Here is a 15,402-nt window from a genome sequence, read left to right on the forward strand (position 1 = left end):
AACGTTAGAAGCATTCCTTTAAAAATATACATATAGTGGCTCCTGGGTGGCTCAGTCAGTTAAGTGGCTGACTCTTGGTTTCAGCTCAGGTCATGATCTCAGGGTCAGGAGATCCAGCTGTGTGCTCAGCACGGAGTTGGCTTAAGACTCTCTCCCTCCCCACCACGCTCACATGCACTCGCTCACTCTCAAATAATAGTCTATAAAAATACACATATAGATCAAGAATGATACCAGGACATTTACTGTTATAATCTTACCCAATATTATACTGGAGGTCTTAGTGTAGTTGGATCAAAAAGACACACAAACTGCCATTAACAATGATGATTTGCCTAGAGAACTCAGGATAATTATTAGAAATAAGAATTTCTGGATACACAATCAGTATGGAAGTCATCAACAGCGTCTGTCACCAGCATTAAAATGTTTAAAAACATGATTTTGAAGAGTGGCTAATTTGCCCAAGGTCACACCGCTAGGGAAGGGTGGGCTAGGATGGAAATGGGGCTGTCTGCTTCCTAAGTTCAGGGCTCTTGGTCATGGGCTCTAGGGCCTCTGGCAGGACTGCCCTACTGCAGAACGACTGTATCCCCACTTTGTGTCTGTCCATCCCCACCCAGGGGGTGAGGCGTGAGCAGTGCCTCCTAGCACCCAGGGCAGGCAGTCTCCCTAAGCCTGCCGGGAAAGTCTCACCATGGGTAGCACAGAGGCCTGAAGGGAAGCAATGGTGATGGGCTTGGTCTTCTTGTCTTCCTGGCTGGCTGGGGGCAGAATTTCCACGAGGTTCACCTCTTCTTTGGCTTTCTCCCCCAAGCAAATCTGAGAGTGGTTGAAGACAGGCCACCGCATCACCGGAGGGCAGCGGAGGGAAACCCTGGTTCCACCTTCTGGAAACAGAGCGGCCCCCGCCCCTCCGCAGCTGTCCAGGTTCCTCCCGGCTGCATTTGACTGCCCTTCCTGGGGGGAGGCACCCACCGTACTGAGCAACAGCTTACAGTCCTGCTTCCCCTCCTTCTGGGCTTTGACCGTCCAAGTCCGCTTCTCCTGGTTTAGCTCACAGCCTGCGAAGGGAGAGGAGCAAGGGGGCCGGGCCGGCTCAGGGGAGGGGCTCCCCGTTTAAATCCCATCTCCGCCCCCCTCCCCCCGCCCCGGGCTCGGGAGCCGCCGGGCCCTCACTCACCCCAGAGCATGGCCCTGGGCGCCTTCTCGGCCGCGCTGCTCGTGCTGCTGAGGTTCATGCCGCTGCGCGCGGGAGCCCGGGTCCCGGCGGCTGTGTGGAATGGGCGCCCGCGGTGAGCCGAGGCCCGGCCCGTCGCCCCCGCTCGCCCGGCGCCCAGCGAGGCCACCCGCATCCCGCCCCGCCGCCCCGATTCCAAGCCCCTGGCTGGCACAGCCGCGCAGCCGGGGGCCGGCGGCGTGGGGCGCTCGACGCTTAGGTCGCCCGGGCTGGAAAGATAATGGGAGCCGCCCTGCGGGCACTTCGGGGGCCCCGCGGGGCCCGTCGGTGCCGTCGTGGTCCCGGCTGTCCTTCCCCTGCGCCGGGCCCTCCCGCCAGCCCGCCGCCGCCTCCCTCACTCCGGCCTCCTCCCAGCCCCACCTGAGCGCCGTCGCCCACTGCAGGCTGTTAGGAGGCTCGCGAAGGGGCAGCAGGGCGCCGTCGACTGAGTCTTAAAGAAGAGGCCCTTCTTGCCCCATTCCGCTCCGCCGTCCCTTCCTCCTCGCCCTGCCTAGGCGCACCTGCGCGGCTTGTTAAAGCGCGGGGCTGCGGACCGCTCCGGTGGGGCGAGGCTGGGTGGGGCCGAGGCAATTTGCATTTCTAACAGGCTTCCAGGTGAAGCTGCTTGCCGCTGGTCCAGGACCACCACCGGGACCACCGGGGACCACCAGGACCACCGGGAGCTCCAGCTTCATGATCACTGGGGATTCACCAAGGCCGGCCGGGCGAGACCGCCTGGCTTAGACTTGCTTCGCCACCCCACGGGAAGCAGCATTAAGGCTTTTCCTGCGGGCGCCCTCCTCCCCGCCCTTTCTCTACCGCCTAGGTGTGGGCCTTTTCCAAGGCCAGGAGGGCCAGTCCCCAGAGAAGAGCCCTGTTTCCAGAAGGGGGATTTCTCCCATGGCCAGGAAGGGGTGGGAATGACTTTGGTCACCAGAGAGGCTGCTGTGACAGCTGGTGCGGAATACACAGTGGGACCCACTTTATGAGGACCAGTCATGGAACAGACAGCAGTTCACAGGGCACATGGCAGCACTTAAATGTTTGGGCAGGGTGGAGGTAGTGAAGAGGAGGAAGCTTTCCTGCTGACCACAATCCCCTCTGTCTCGCTCAGGTGACATCTCTGGGAGTCAGAAATAACCAGGGATCTCTCTGATTAAATTCTTTTCTTTCCCTCCCTCCCTTTTCCCCACTTCCCTTCCTCCCTTCCCCTTTCCCCTTCCTTCTTTCCCTTTGTCTCTCCTTCCTTCCTTCCTCCCTTCCTCCCTCCCTCCCTCCCTTCCTTCCCCCTTCCTTCCTTTTTCTTTCTTCTTTCTTTTCTCTTTTTCTCCTTCCTTCCTCCCTTCCTTCCTTCCTTCCTTCCTTTCCCCTCCCTTCCTTTTTCTTTCTTCTTTCTTTTCTCTTTTTCCCCTTCCTTCCTTCCTTCCTTCCTTCCTTCCTTCCTTCCTTCCTTCCTTCCTTCCTTTTCTTTCTTAAATGAAGTATAGTTGATCTGATTGCATTTTTATCCTTCGCTCCCATCCAGGAAACTTCTCACCTATGTATAAGGTTCAATGCTTTTCAACAAAAGTGCCAAGGTAATTCAATAGGGACCGGATAGTCTTTCCAAAAACGGTGCTGTAGGAACTGGATGTATCACTCTGGAACCTTGATCGGAGCTTCTGCTGTGCAGGAATCAGCCCCCCCCCCCAACACATCAACTTTATTGAGAAATAATTTATGTACAAAAATGCACTCATTTAAAGTGTGTAATTCCGGGTGCCTGGCTGGCTCAGTCAGTGGAGCAAGTGATTCTTGACCTCGGGGTTGTAGTTTCAAGCCCCACATTGGGTGTAGAGATTACTTATAAAAACAAAATCTTATTTATAAGTGCATAATTTGATGAATTTTGACAAATGTATATAGCTGGGTAGCCACCACCACAGTCCAGTTTAATTTCCATCACTCTCCCACATTTTCTTGTTTCCCTTTGCAGTCAATATCCTCACCCTAAATTCTAACTGGCATCAGGCAAACACTTACCTTCTGACACTGGGTCATTATTGACCGTTCTAGAATTTCGAGTAAGTAGAATCCTATAGGGTCTTTTCGTCTGCCCTCTTTTGTTGAACAAAATGTGTTTGAGACTTATTTATCCATAGCGTTACTTCTGTCAGTAGTTTGTTCTGCAATTTGTACACCCAGTCACCCGCTGGTCAGTTTTATGTGTCAACTTGACTATCATACCCACTTATTCAATCAAACACTAATGAAGATGTGGTTGTGAAGGCATTTTGTAGAGGTGATTGACACCAATAATCAGCTGCCTTTATATAAAGATTACTCTCAGTAATGTGGGTGGGCTTGATCCAATCAGTTGAAAGGCTTTAGGAGCAGAACTGAGGTTTCCCTGGAAAAGTTCTGCCTGTGGATTGCAGCTTCAGCTCCTGCGGGAGACCTTTCAGTTTGCTTTCCCTGATGACCTGTCCTGTGGGTTTCAGACTTGTGGCTAGCCCCCATAACTGCGTGAGCCAGTCCCTTGTGATACGTCCCTGACTGATACACCCTTTGGTGGATATTTGGGTAGTTTTCAGTTTTAGACATGTATTATGAATAAAAATGCCATGAACATTAGAGGGCAAGTCTTTGCATGGACATATGTTTTAGTCTTTCTTTGATAAATGCCTAGCAGTGAAATTGCTGGATCATTTTGTAAGCATAAATTAAACTTTATGTGAAACTGTAAAACCACTTTCTGAATCCCTGTACGATTTTGCATCTCTACCAGCAATGTAGAAAATTCCCGTGGCCATACATCTTCAACACTTGGCATCGTCAGTCTTCTTAATTTTAGCCATTCTGGTGGATGTATATAGTGACATCTCCTGTGTTTATTTGTTCCATGATAAGTGATGTGGAGCATCTTTTCAAGTGTTAATTGGTCACTTATGTATCTTCTTTTGCAAAGTACCTGTTTAAATACTTAGTCCATTTTTAAATTGGGCTATTTTGGGTTATTCTTACTGAATTGTAGGGATTCTTTATACACTTTGGATACCTGTGTTGTGTCTGTATATGCATCACAAAGATTTTTTATTCCCGCCTATGGCTTGTTTTTCGTTTTTTAAAATGGCATCTTTTGAAGAGCAGACATATTAAAATTTGATGAGGTCCAATAAATTTTTTTTCCTTTCGTGGCACATGGGTTTGGTGTTCAAAGAAATCTTTGTTTAACCCAAGGTCATGAAAGTTTTCTCCTAAGTTTTATTCTACAAGTCTTGTAGTTTGAACTTTTACTTTCACATCTGTGATCCATTTGAAGTTAATTTTTGTGTGTGGTGTTAGGTAAGGGTCGAGGTTCATTTCTTTTTTTCTCTCAAATGGATCTCCAGTTCCTCCAGCACCATTTTTGGAAAAGACGACCCTTTCTCTATTGAAATACCTTGGCACGCTTGTTGAGAATCAATTAAGCATGTACATGTTGGTCTATTTCTGGACTTTTTTCTGTCTCATCGATGTCTGCCCTAGTGCCAACACTACAGTACTGATTATTGTAGCATTACAGTGTATCTTGAAATCAGGTAGGTGAGCTCTCCAACTTTGTTCTTCTATTTCAAAAATGTTTCGGCTATTCTAGATTTTTTGCATTTTCAAATAAATTTTAGAATCAGCTTGCTAGTTTCTACAAAAACACTTTCTGGGATTTTTATCGGGATTTTGTTGAATGCATAGTTTAATTTAGGGAGAAATGACATCACAATTTTGAGTCATCCAAACCATGAACATGTTATGATCTTCCCATCTGGTTAGATTTAAAGATGGTGTTCTGCAATGTTTTATAGATTTCAGTGTACAAGTTTGGCACATATCTTGTTAAATTTATTCTTATGTATTTCATGTTTTTTGGATGCTAGAACAAATAGTATATATTTTGAAATTTCATCTTTTAATAGCTTATTTTTAGAAATACAGTTGGTTTTTTATACTGACCTTGTATTCTGTGATTTTGTTAAATTCACTTATTAGTTTCAGTAGCTTTGAGTCCCAAATCATGACATCTGTGAATAGTTTCACTTCTTTTTGATCTGTGCACCATTAATTAGTTAATTAATTAAGTGCCCATGTGCTCTGATTAGGACCTCAAGTACAATATTAAATTGAGGTGGAAAGGGAGGTACCCTTCCTTTGCTCTTGATTTTAAGGGAAACATTCAGTCTTCCACCATTACATTCTGTTGGTGGTAGGCTTTTTGTAGATGCCTTTTAATAGGTAAAGAATGTTTTTTTTCTATTCCTACTTTGCTGAGAATTTTCATGTGTATTGAATCTTGTCATGTGCTTTTTCTATATCTACTGAAATGATCAGCTTTTTCTCTTTCATTTTGTTCATACGGCTAATTACATTTATTGGTTTTCTGAATGTTTTAAACCAACCTTGCATTCCTAGGATCAATCCCACTTGGTCAGGATGTATTATCCTTTTCCTATATTCCTGGATTTGATTTGCTTATATTTTAAGATTTTTTTGCATTTATGAGGTGTATTAGCCTAAGGGTTTTTTTTTTCTTTTAATGTCTTTGGTTTTGGTATCGGGGACGTGTTTGTTCTATAAAATAACTGGGAACTGTTCCCCCTTGTTTTCTGATGTTTTGTCCAAGAGCAGGGAAGTCTCCTTAGATCAGAGTTCCATTTGGGCTCACCAAGAGCTCTGCACTCATCCCATTCTGTTTCATGCTTCCTCTGCCTTGACTCAGTCGCTGCCCCATTCTAGAACCTGGCAATCCTATCAGAATCCTCTATCCTTTACTCTTCACATCCAGCAAAATCTGTTGATTCCGACCTCCACCCCCTACCTCCCCAATCTTTCTCAACTCTCACCCAACAGTCCCTGTCTTGGTTCAAGTCCTCATTACCCCCTAGCTGGTAGGTTCAACAAAGATTGGTCACTAGCCTGATTTACAATGTAGCCTCTGGAAACTTGAGGCTTTTAGGATCAAATCCCAACCTCTTGTGCCCCACCCTCAACCAGACAGGTATAGAGCTACACTTTTCCCTCTAGCCGTGCTATTTTTGCCACTTCTAGAAAGGTACAAGGTTTCATGCTCCGGTGTTTTTGCACTGCTGCGTGTTCTTCCCTGCCTTCTTCCGAATGACTCGTTCTGCTAGGGTTCGACTTGGGGGACGGAGGGAGGCCCTCTTTCGCGCTCCCAGAGTATACTGAGCCGCCAAAGATCATCCTTTTCAGTCTTTCCCAGCCAGGGACCAAGTCCTCGATGGTTATTACCGCGGATAGTGGCTGTGAGGCCAAGTACGCGTGAACTCGAACCCCTACCGGGCACACTGCCGGGTGGGAGCCCAGGGGCCACAGTAGCCCAACTTCGCCGTCCCCAAGAACGACCCCTCCAGCCCCGACGCCAAAGGCTCGAGAACTTAGGAGTCACGACTGCGCTTGCGCGGGGGCGGCGGAGGCGGGACGACTGAGGGCGCCGAGGAGACGCTCCGGGAGAGAGGGCCTATGTGCGCAGACGCGACGGGGACGGAAGGAAGGCGTGAAACCTCTTCCGGGGCGCGGCGGTTTGTTGGGGTACAAGTGTGGGGTCGGGAGTGAAGTCTTGACCTTTTTCCTTCGCGACATCAGGGAGTTGTCAGCAGCTTCTGCTGTTTTCCTTTCAGTAGAGGCTTGTGACAACGATTGAGTTTAGCTCGCCCACACCGGGGGCCCTGTCTGCTGGGGCTTCACCCAGAGTCGTCCAACTGCTTACTCTCCACGGCCCCCTTACCATTTGGTCCCCGCTCGTAAGGAGCACATTTTGGCTGCTGAGGCGGGGAGAGTGAGGATTAGGAATATCTCGAATAAACCCGAATAGGCTAGGAGCGACTTCAGGGAGGGAATGGGGTTCTATTTTGGGTCTTGAAAAGGGTAGGTGGGCAAAGGGCATGGAAATCTAGACTGAGAAGAGACGGTTGTGCAGACGGGGAAGAGGCACGAGGTAGGATGTGGAGGCAGAGATGGCAGTGGCGGATGTTTAGTTGAATGGAAGGGCTCTGCTGCGGCGTTTGTAGTCTGGTTCGCAAAGTTGGTACCTTGATTTGCCTTGTGGCACGTGTCCCAGCCTGCCAGGTGTTAAAGGGTGGGACACGGGCTTTCCGACAAATAGAAACGATAATGGTCTGCTATTCTCTTAAAAGGTGGTTTCATTTTCATTGATTTTCCAGTTGAGTTAGTTCACCTTCTAGAGTTTGCTTTACCTTCATTGCACAATATAGTCGGTCTTTAAGAGGTGAGGAAAGCTTGGTTTTCTGATTTCGAGAATACTACTCTTAAATTCGCCCACCCTTTTACCGTATCAGACTCTGTATAGTGGTCCCTCTGAGCTTCACATAAGGACAGTCAATGTTTTTTCCCCCTGAGTTTAGTTGTCCTCCAACCTTGAATCCAGACATGCCTGGACTTCATTACCCAGCAGCAGGGATTAGGAGATTCCCCGTCACTCTTTATTCCTTTGTAACTGATAATGGGATGGTTTGGCCTATTAGGTGATGCTGTATGCTTAAATCTATTACGAAGTCATGATTATCAAACAGTTAAAAATATAATTGTGTATGGTGCTTGTGTAAGTATGTTAAGTACTGTTAACTATGTTTTGGAGTCAGTTTGTACTGTTGAGGGATCTTATGCTGAAGAGTGGTAATGAATTTGCCCTGCCAATGTTTTTTCCTTTTGAGTTTCCTTTTCTGTTGCTAACCATGAAAAAGGTATTTGTCCGGAAGTGGATTCTAAGTATTTGATGAATGAAGAGACAGCAGCAGTCAGGCCGCCCTAAAAACCATAAGGGTTTTCTGGGGAAGGGGGATAATATTCTAAGCTTGATCCCATCCTCCATTCTGCTCGTCTGATGTCCCACTGTCTGGCAGGTGATTTATTTAGTTGACCCACTGCTCCTGAAATACACCCAAGTGGCTGGCCAGTGAATTCCAGGGTATCTAAAAAACCACAAGATATATGTAATGGACCCAGGAGACAAGCTACAGAGGCAAGAATTCTAAGACATTACCTAGCACTTAAATTGGCAGTTGTATATTAGTTATTGTTGGTATGTACATTTTTATACTTTCAAATTTATTTTTTGAAATATCTAAAGTAGGACTAAAAGTTATAACGATTTACATTTTTCAAGGCCTTATCAGATTTATGGCTTTTGCAGGTTCCCTGTAATTTGCTTTCCTTTTTTGCTTTGGCACTTTGGCAGCATTAGAAGGCAACTTAGATGTGTTTGTAGATCTAGCCAAAAATCTTGGGTGGGGGAAGGGCTGGCTGGTGGCAAACAGGATACAGAGGTGCTTTGGCTCTCTACACTCAATTCCTGTCACCTCCTGAGCGTGAATATTTTTGGAAGGTGGTCTGTGTCTGCACGTGGTTGAAATTTCATAAGGTGCTAGAACATTTTTCCACTTAGGAGGAAAAAAACCCCAAGTTCTTAATAAGTTCATGTTTGCAGAATATAAACCTCTTATTTTTTTAGCAGGTTGTCACTTGTCACTTGTCATTAGAAAATTAACAATTAGATGAAAGTCATTACTTCTTAAAATCTAAAAATGTAAAAATTTGACCCCGGGCCAAATAATTCTTCCTCTGATTTATACTTTAGTGGGGATAAATAACCCTTATTTGGGCAGAGTCCACAAAAAAAACTCCACATACATACATAATACAACTTAGGCATCTGCCACAAAGACTTTAGGTGTTCTGTCAACATAAGGTATAGTCTGTGTCACGAAACACTGTCTAAAGATACTTAACTACTATAGTGCTCAGGATACCCTAAAAACTAATAAACTCATGTTTTAACTGAATAAAGCCTCCTCATGACTCCTTGGGGGAAACCAATGTTTAAAGATAACTGGCTTTTTAAAGGATGGATCATGTTAAATGGCTGGTAATTTGACCAGAAAAAATTTTCCTACTTGGCTGTTTTTTGAGTGCCCCCTCTTTTAACTGCCAAGAAAGGAACAGCTTCACTGTTTAAAAAGTTCGATGTGGTTGTGGAATATTTTAACTATGGTGTTTGTCTGGACTGGGCTGCACTTGGGGCTGCAACAAGGAGACACCATCTATGGTGAGTTTCTTGCCTCTGAAATTGTTTTTGTGGAAGGGAAAGGAGGGGGCTGGGGTTTTGCTGATCAAGCAGCATCTCAAGATAGTTGGGGAAAGGGGGTTCTTTGTCAAGTACCTGTGAGAAAGTTGTTTTTTATCTTATTTACTACAGAATTAGAATTCCAGGTCACTGGGGCACATGACTAGACTGCTTTGCATATTAATGAAGCCTGACCATTTTATCTTTCTCTTAGGCTTAGAGACAGACTTGGCTAAGATGAATCAACTCTTATTTGCCTTCTAGCCCTGAGAATACAAATTTTTGCCTTCAAAATAACTTAGGACCAAGACAGTCCCCGGAACACTGAAACAGCGAAGAAAGGTAGCAGGATATTTAGATAAGGTGCACAAGAGTGGCACTCTAGGGGCCCCTCCCCCTCCGTAGCTCAGTAGGTTCAGCGTTGACTCTTGGTTTTGGCTCAGGTTGTGATCTCAAGGGAGTTCAGCAAGGAGTCTGCTAGAAAGTTCTCTCCCTCTGCCCCCCCCCCTCCCGAACTCACGCACACTCTAAGGTGAATAAATAAATCTTTTTTCCTGAAGTAGCACTCTAGGGTCTGTGATTTATTGGATGTAAATCTACATTAAGGTACAGATACAGATACAATGTTCCTGGCAATTGAGTTCTCATATCTAGGTACCACATAGTATGGGGATGAGAAATAGTCCTCATTAACTATAGTGTTCTTCATTTGGTAATTCTGGCCCATGAGGCCTGCAAAGTAGTATAGGGAAAAAACTCATCCATGAACTTGTCAGGGTCTAATGAATGAAGCAAACCCCATAAGAGGAGCAGAGGTCAGAAAATTAACAAAGGGGCACCTGGGTGGCTCAGTCATTTGAGCATCAGACTCTTGATTTTGACTCAGTTCATGATCTCAGGGTCCTGGGATTGAGCCCCACATTGCACTCCCCACTCAGTGGGGAGTCTCTTATCCCCCTCTCCTTCTGCCCCTCCCCCTGCTCACCTGTGTGCTCTCTCTTAAATAAATAAATCTTAAAAAAAAAAAGAACATTAACAAAACTGGGCTTTCTGTAGTTATTGCTTCTCTGCTGGTTGCCGTATTACTACCCAGAAGAGATAGCGTGGCTTCACCTTTATAGCTGTGGACAGCAGCACTGTATCTGTATCTATCTGTATAGATTTGTCTCAACTAGAACAATCATATTTTTTAAAGAAATCGAGTCAGACTTAGTTGAATGAGAAGCTAATTTTACAAGGGTGAGAGGCACCTGCCATCCACTGGCTTTTACGAATGCATGTTCCAAACATGTTTGTGTGTTTAGAGTGAGCCATGTCCCTACAGACACACTAGACTTGATCGCTGAAGCCAGGTCAGTAGAAACCATTGAAGTTTATTGGCGGTCACAATGCTTACACTGTATGCAGCAAACACCCTTACAAGTCTATCCGCAACCTGATCACGCCAGAAAGGATTCACCACACAGTCGCCAGAGGAGAAGGAAAAAAAAATTAACAGGCTTGTTTTTGGGGGCAGAGGAAAGAAATAAAGATAAAACCTAATTGATGAGTGTCCCATGGGCAAGAGCTGAACTAGAGATGCGTACAACTAGCAGCAGCAATTGTGGAAAAAGTACAAGGCAAATAGCTTTCTCCATTAATTTTCTTCTGTAGGTTAATTTTTTTTTAATATTCAAAACATTTATTATGGTTTTCATTTTATAAAAATGTATATTTTTAAAGGGGTGGGAGACTATTAAATACTTCATGCTAGGCAGACCTTGTTATTAAGAACCCCTCCACTGTAGTAACTTCCTCCAGTTCATACATTCACGAGTGCAGGGTACAGACATAAATATCCACGCGCACACACCCACACACACTGCCTCAAGGGCTGGGGAAGACTCAAAGTTATTGGCCACGCAACTGGGCCTCTGGTGGACTCATCCAAATCGCTCACCAGGAGAGCCACTGGCTCAATTCCTTCTCTCTGGTCTCTACCTTTACAGAGACCGAGAACCCTAAATCATAGAGTTACATCCGACTTGTAAAAGCAAGAGGCATCTGTCTGAGGATGAGGATAAGCGAAGTGGGAAAAAGGATGAAGCTGAGAACACCAAACACTTTTAGCTGGAGTTGTCTGTCACTGCAAGAGGCCAAGGGACCTAGGGCAGCATCTATGGTTGAAGGGGAAGGATGGTGCTCCACATGGCTTAGAGTTCCTAATAACAAGGGTAATACAGTAACAGGAAGTGATAATTTGGGGGGCAAGGAAAGGGCAATAAGAAAAAATATACATTTGGAATTTTTACTTTTTTTTTTTTTTTGCCTCTCTACACTGTGTCACTAAATATATCTCTGCATGTTCATACATCCTCGTCCAGTAAAGCTTCAGGCCACCAGAATACACATTTTTTCCTCACTCGCATACACAACCCCTCACATCAGCATTGGTGCACTAGACTCTGTAAAAATTTTTCAGTCACACTTTTTGTTTTTAAACTTGAGTCAATATAAACCTTGTTCAAAATGTTATGAAAAAATGTACATGTTTATACAAGGCAGGTTGTGGCAGGACACTGGGGGTCCTCCCCCCGCCCCCTGGGGTGGCCCCAGGAGGAGGGGCTGGAGTCTCACACATTTGTGTCTCTATCTCCTCCCACCACCCTTCCCACCCAACCCCCCAGGAACCAGCAGCGCCCTGCCCCCTAGTGAGTGCACACACACCCCTATTCCCTGGGGAAGTAGCCAGTTGACTTTGCCATTTTCCCCACACCCCTGGAGGAGGGAGCCAGGGTCAGCCAGGCCCTCTCCCTTGTAATTAGTTGCCCCTCTGGGCCAGACCAAAGGGGCGCTGCTCTGTACAGGTAGAGTCCAAGGGGGTGTCAGCTCATCATATCATTGCTATTCACGCCGTAAGTGGAATTCTTCATCGAGTCGTTGACTTCTCGACGGAAGGCCGACAGGTTCTGGGTGAACCTGCAGAGGGGATGCATGTAGGTTGGGGGAGGAGGGCAGAGGGGAAAGGTCTTGGCCTAAAACACTTCTGGCAGGGTAGAGGCTACTGAGAGGCAGAACACATGAATCTGTTCTAAGGTCGGTTAACCTCAGTCTTCAGACCTTAAGGGAGAGCTGGGCTAGTTCTGCAACCCTTTCAACCTGACAACGTTGTGGCAGACCTTGAGATCTGGTCAAATCTGGGGCTTTGCGGGCCACCTTGGGCTCATGGCAGCACAAAAGGAATCTGACAGAGGTGGGAAGTAACCCTTCCAAAGTGAGGGGATGAAGAGAATGAGGCTGTCTCAATGCTTAATGCTGAGACCTGTGGGATAGCTCTGTGCTGTCCAATAATAGTAGCCACTCGCTGCACAGGGCTGCTGGGCACTTGAAATGTGCCCAGTGCAACTGAAGAACTGAAGCAAATTAGATGAAAGTTAAAATTCAGTTCCCCGATGTGTGTACCTTAATTAATTTTAAATTAAAATACCATTTTTCAAATTAATTAAAATTAAATACAATTTAAACATTAATTCGGAAAAGCCTGATATTCAGTTGACAACCAGACAACTTCTAAGTATGTCTGGTATACCTGAATATGGTCATCTACTTTGTCAACTGTAAATTTTATGAAGTCTTAATACAAATCAAGTATTTCAAATGAATATTTAGTATCTGACTTGAGATGCCCTGGTAACTGTACAATACACAGGATCTTGAAGACTTAGTACAATAAAAAGCATGTTAAAATTCTGCATTTTTAAATATGGATCACACATTGACACGATAATCTGCATACGTTAAGTACAATGTATTAAAATGAATTTTGGGGCGCCTGGGTGGCACAGCGGTTGGGAGTCTGCCTTCGGCTCAGGACATGATCCCTGCGTTCTGGGATCGAGCCCCACATCAGGCTCCTCCGCTATGAGCCTGCTTCTTCCTCTCCCACTCCCCCTGCTTGTGTTCCCTCTCTTGCTGTCTGTCTCTATCTCTGTCAAATAAATAAATATAATCTTTAAAAAAAAAAATAAATAAAAAAAAATAAAATGAATTTTGTCTATTTACCTTTTTTTAATCTGGCTACTAAAAAGTTCAAAATTACATACGCGGCCTGCTTTTCTACTGGACAGCACTGCTTTAAGATGGTCTCTAAAAAACTCTTAAGGAGTCTCCCCTGTTTCTGTGACTTGAGAAATTGCCTAGGACTTCTCCGCAGGGCCCTCTACACCTACCTGTCTCTGTTTTTCGTAAGAAGATTTCGCTCGATGCCTTCCATCAGGTTTTCGAAACACAGATGCATAGCCTGCTGTTTCTCTGGCGGCTGGCTGTTCACGATACTGTTCCTTAGGTCAGAAAAATACTGCGGGGCAAGGAGTGAGATAGGGTAAGGAGAGGAGATAGGGATTAGCCCTCCCTTATCTGCAGGGCTGAAGGGATGTTCTCTAAGACATAGAATTATCTACCAAAATGGGGTACATTTTTTTATTCAAGTAAGTATTTGCAAGATAATGTGTCTTTATCTTACTTAAAAATCAAGAGTTTTAAATTTGTTAACACTCTAAGGGTCATCTGATCTAGGTTCTATTTTTTCTCTTTAAGGATTTTATTTTTAAGTAATCTCTATACCCAGTGTGGGGCCTGAACCCACAACCCCGAGATCAAGAGTCTCATGTTCTACCAGCTGAGCCAGCCAGGTGCCCCTGATCCAGGTTCTTTTATAGGAATCTCTAGACTTCCTTAGGTTTGTGGTGGAGCTGGAACTAGAATTTAGGTTATCAGTGGTCTGTTCTCCAGGTATATTCTCTCTTGGTAACACTTCCTCATCCTTTCTCTGAACTGCCACACATGCTGACTTCTAACAGTTCAGTAATTATGTGCTGCTCAGGGCATGAACAGTACAGGCTCAGAAAATGGACCATTTCCCCTCTGCTTCACCGTCGTACGATGCTCCTGTAACGTTTCTCATAGTGCCCTGGAAAATGATAGTCAAACGTGTCTACCCGTGCTTCTGGCTCTGGGCACCAGGGAGCTGGCTCTCTTACCTTTTCATTAAGTAGTATCAAGCCAAGTAGGGGCCGGGACATTGACCACTGGTTCCTACAGTCTTCAAAGATGATGATGTTCAGCACCGTTGATAGCATCTGAAAATGGAGAATCTGAGGCAGTGATCTAGCGTGCAGCTACCCAAGACAGAATTGCAGGTTCCAAAGAGAGGAATTTATTGGGTTGAAGGCCTCTTCTGTCTAGGGCAAAACCAGGCATGTCCTGTTCTTTAAACTGGTTTGATAATTCCTTTAAAAACGGACATTCCAAGTTCACCCTGATTTTTGTGGGGAATGGTCACACAACGATCATAGTAGGCAAAATCACTTTACACTATAGCTCTCAGGTACTTGTCTCAGAGGAGACAGCTTTGTAACATTCTGGGGATGTGATGCAAATGTGAGTTACTTCAGTGTTTCTTTAGAGAACGATGCAAAGATGAGATGGGTTAAAATTAACTAGTAGCTAAAAGCTAAATAATTCTATCGATCCCATTTCCTTATCTACTTTTATCTAGTATAGTTGGGCAAATCTTGCTTCTAGAAAGAATGCCTCATACAAATAAAGCAATGGCAAACAAATGGTTTGATCTCTCTGTGGTCAGTTATTTCCTTTTATCCTGTATTCTTTTTTTTTTTTTTTTTAAAGATTTTATTTATTTATTCGACAGGATAGAGACAGCCAGCGAGAGAGGGAACACAAGCAGGGGGAGTGGGAGACGAAGAAGCAGGCTCATAGTGGAGGAGCCTGATGTGGGGCTCGATCCCATAACGCCGGGATCACGCCCTGAGTTGAAGGCAGACGCTTAACCGCTGTGCCACCCAGGCGCCCCTATCCTGTATTCTTGTTCCCATTCTGCAAATGGGAGTACAAGCTTTACAGCTAGAAACTGCTAACTCATGCTCCATTTACAGCAACGGGTGAGCACAGACATTGTTGTAGGAGGATAGGTCCGAGGCATAGGGCTGGTGTGACACTCGGAAAAACAATTCAGAACCTGTTTTTTTTCAGATTTTTTTAATATCTGATGGTTACTCAGCACACTCAAAAT

At 45.3% G+C, this 15,402-nt stretch overlaps 2 protein-coding genes across 3 annotated transcripts in view; both read right to left on the reverse strand.

Annotated features, from left to right (window-relative positions):
* Positions 1-305: 305 nt before the first annotated feature.
* Positions 306-1,247, reverse strand: LOC121101840 (nucleoplasmin-2-like). The gene is made up of 3 exons (XM_040626196.1): positions 1,184-1,247; positions 979-1,064; positions 306-822 (listed from the first exon to the last, which is right to left on the reverse strand). The coding sequence occupies exons 1-3, from the start codon at positions 1,239-1,241 to the stop codon at positions 673-675; spliced, it is 294 nt and encodes a 97-aa protein (XP_040482130.1). The 5' UTR covers positions 1,242-1,247; the 3' UTR covers positions 306-672.
* A 9,438-nt stretch (positions 1,248-10,685) lies between these two features.
* Positions 10,686-15,402, reverse strand: part of XPO7 (exportin 7) — a 40,021-nt gene continuing 35,304 nt past the window's right edge. For both annotated transcript variants that reach the window (XM_008702094.2, XM_040626557.1), the window contains exons 26-28: positions 14,351-14,449; positions 13,541-13,668; positions 10,686-12,290 (exon numbers count right to left, since the gene is read on the reverse strand). In XM_008702094.2, the coding sequence (XP_008700316.2) occupies positions 12,197-12,290; positions 13,541-13,668; positions 14,351-14,449 (321 nt within the window). In that variant the 3' untranslated portion in view covers positions 10,686-12,196. The remainder of the gene's footprint in view (positions 12,291-13,540; positions 13,669-14,350; positions 14,450-15,402) is intronic.

Source organism: Ursus maritimus, unplaced genomic scaffold (assembly GCF_017311325.1).
Source record: "Ursus maritimus isolate PB19 unplaced genomic scaffold, ASM1731132v1 scaffold_11, whole genome shotgun sequence".
NCBI lineage: Eukaryota > Metazoa > Chordata > Mammalia > Carnivora > Ursidae > Ursus > Ursus maritimus.

What these genes read in the sequence shown, in the direction of transcription:
- LOC121101840 (XM_040626196.1), bottom strand. Translation starts at nt 1,241, where the DNA reads ATGAACCTCAGCAGCACGAGCAGCGCGGCCGAGAAGGCGCCCAGGGCC. An exon ending in GCCCAGGGCCATGCTCTGGG is followed by an intron (nt 1,065 to 1,183) that starts GTGAGTGAGGGC and finishes CTCCCTTCGCAG; the next exon opens with GCTGTGAGCTAAACCAGGAG. An exon ending in GTAAGCTGTTGCTCAGTACG is followed by an intron (nt 823 to 978) that starts GTGGGTGCCTCC and finishes AACCACTCTCAG; the next exon opens with ATTTGCTTGGGGGAGAAAGC.